The sequence below is a fragment of the Octodon degus genome, unplaced genomic scaffold (genome assembly GCF_000260255.1).
Source record: "Octodon degus isolate 3935 unplaced genomic scaffold, OctDeg1.0 scaffold00019, whole genome shotgun sequence".
NCBI classification, from domain to species: Eukaryota; Metazoa; Chordata; class Mammalia; order Rodentia; family Octodontidae; genus Octodon; species Octodon degus.
The window spans coordinates 17,432,779-17,433,642 of NW_004524595.1; the positions used below are offsets into that span (position 1 = coordinate 17,432,779).

General features: G+C 36.5%; 1 protein-coding gene across 5 annotated transcripts in view; it reads left to right on the forward strand.

Moving 5' to 3' along the window:
• The window catches only part of Spata18 (spermatogenesis associated 18), a 42,893-nt gene that overhangs the window by 32,270 nt on the left and 9,759 nt on the right, over positions 1 to 864 (forward strand). For all 5 annotated transcript variants that reach the window (XM_023710862.1, XM_023710863.1, XM_023710865.1 and 2 more), the window contains one exon: positions 262 to 420. In XM_023710862.1, coding sequence (XP_023566630.1) covers positions 262 to 420 — 159 coding nt within the window. The remainder of the gene's footprint in view (positions 1 to 261; positions 421 to 864) is intronic.

The following is an 864-nucleotide window of genomic DNA, read 5'->3' on the forward strand; positions in this document are numbered from 1 at the left end:
ACTGTCTTTCCTATATTCAGAATTAAGAGAATGGTGGTCAATTGTCTTGAAATAGTGAATATAGGTTTTCATGTAGTTTTCAAATTTAAGGTGTATTTTCTCTCAGATTAGGAATGCTTTGGATTAACTGCATACAGTTATCCGAAGACTAACATGAAGTCAAATTGTTTATTCTGATTTCTTTCTTTGGAAATCTTTACCCTCTTCCTCTTACCAGATAAATCTTCTGTTTTTTGTTTTTTTTTTTTTTTTCATGTATAGGAGGCATTCCATGTGGCTAAAATGGCGTTCAGACACTTTAAGATCCGGGTGAGGAAGTCAATGTCACCATCTTACGTGGGGTCTAATGACTTTGAGAATGCTGTTATGGACTATATCGTTTGCCATCTTGATCTGTATGATTCCCAAAGTAGTGTTAATGTAAGTACTATGTCTCTCATTGGGACCAGTTGTGACTGATGAGGTTTCTGTTGGATGCTGATAAATCAGGAATCCATCAAATATTTAGTATTTTCTCTATAATGGAAGAAAGGAGCAGCATTTAATTTACTTCGTTGCACTAGTCACTATTGGTTATTTTTAAGAAGTCGTTTCATGGAGAAATCTATTTCACCTTTATTTCTTTATTAGGTGGGTCCTAAAGCTTGGGAGGTACAGTACCATAGCTCTTAAGAGCATGGGCTTTGGGAAGGGAGTACGGGTTTGTCTTGTGATTGCCACTTGACCACTGTGTGACCTGCTTTCGATTTTAATCTTTATATGGGCACAACAATGGTTGTCTCAGAGTTAGTGAGAAGATTAAATGACAGAAAGCAGGCCATTTGCTTAGTACAAGATTTGGTACATAGTGGTCACTCATTAAAG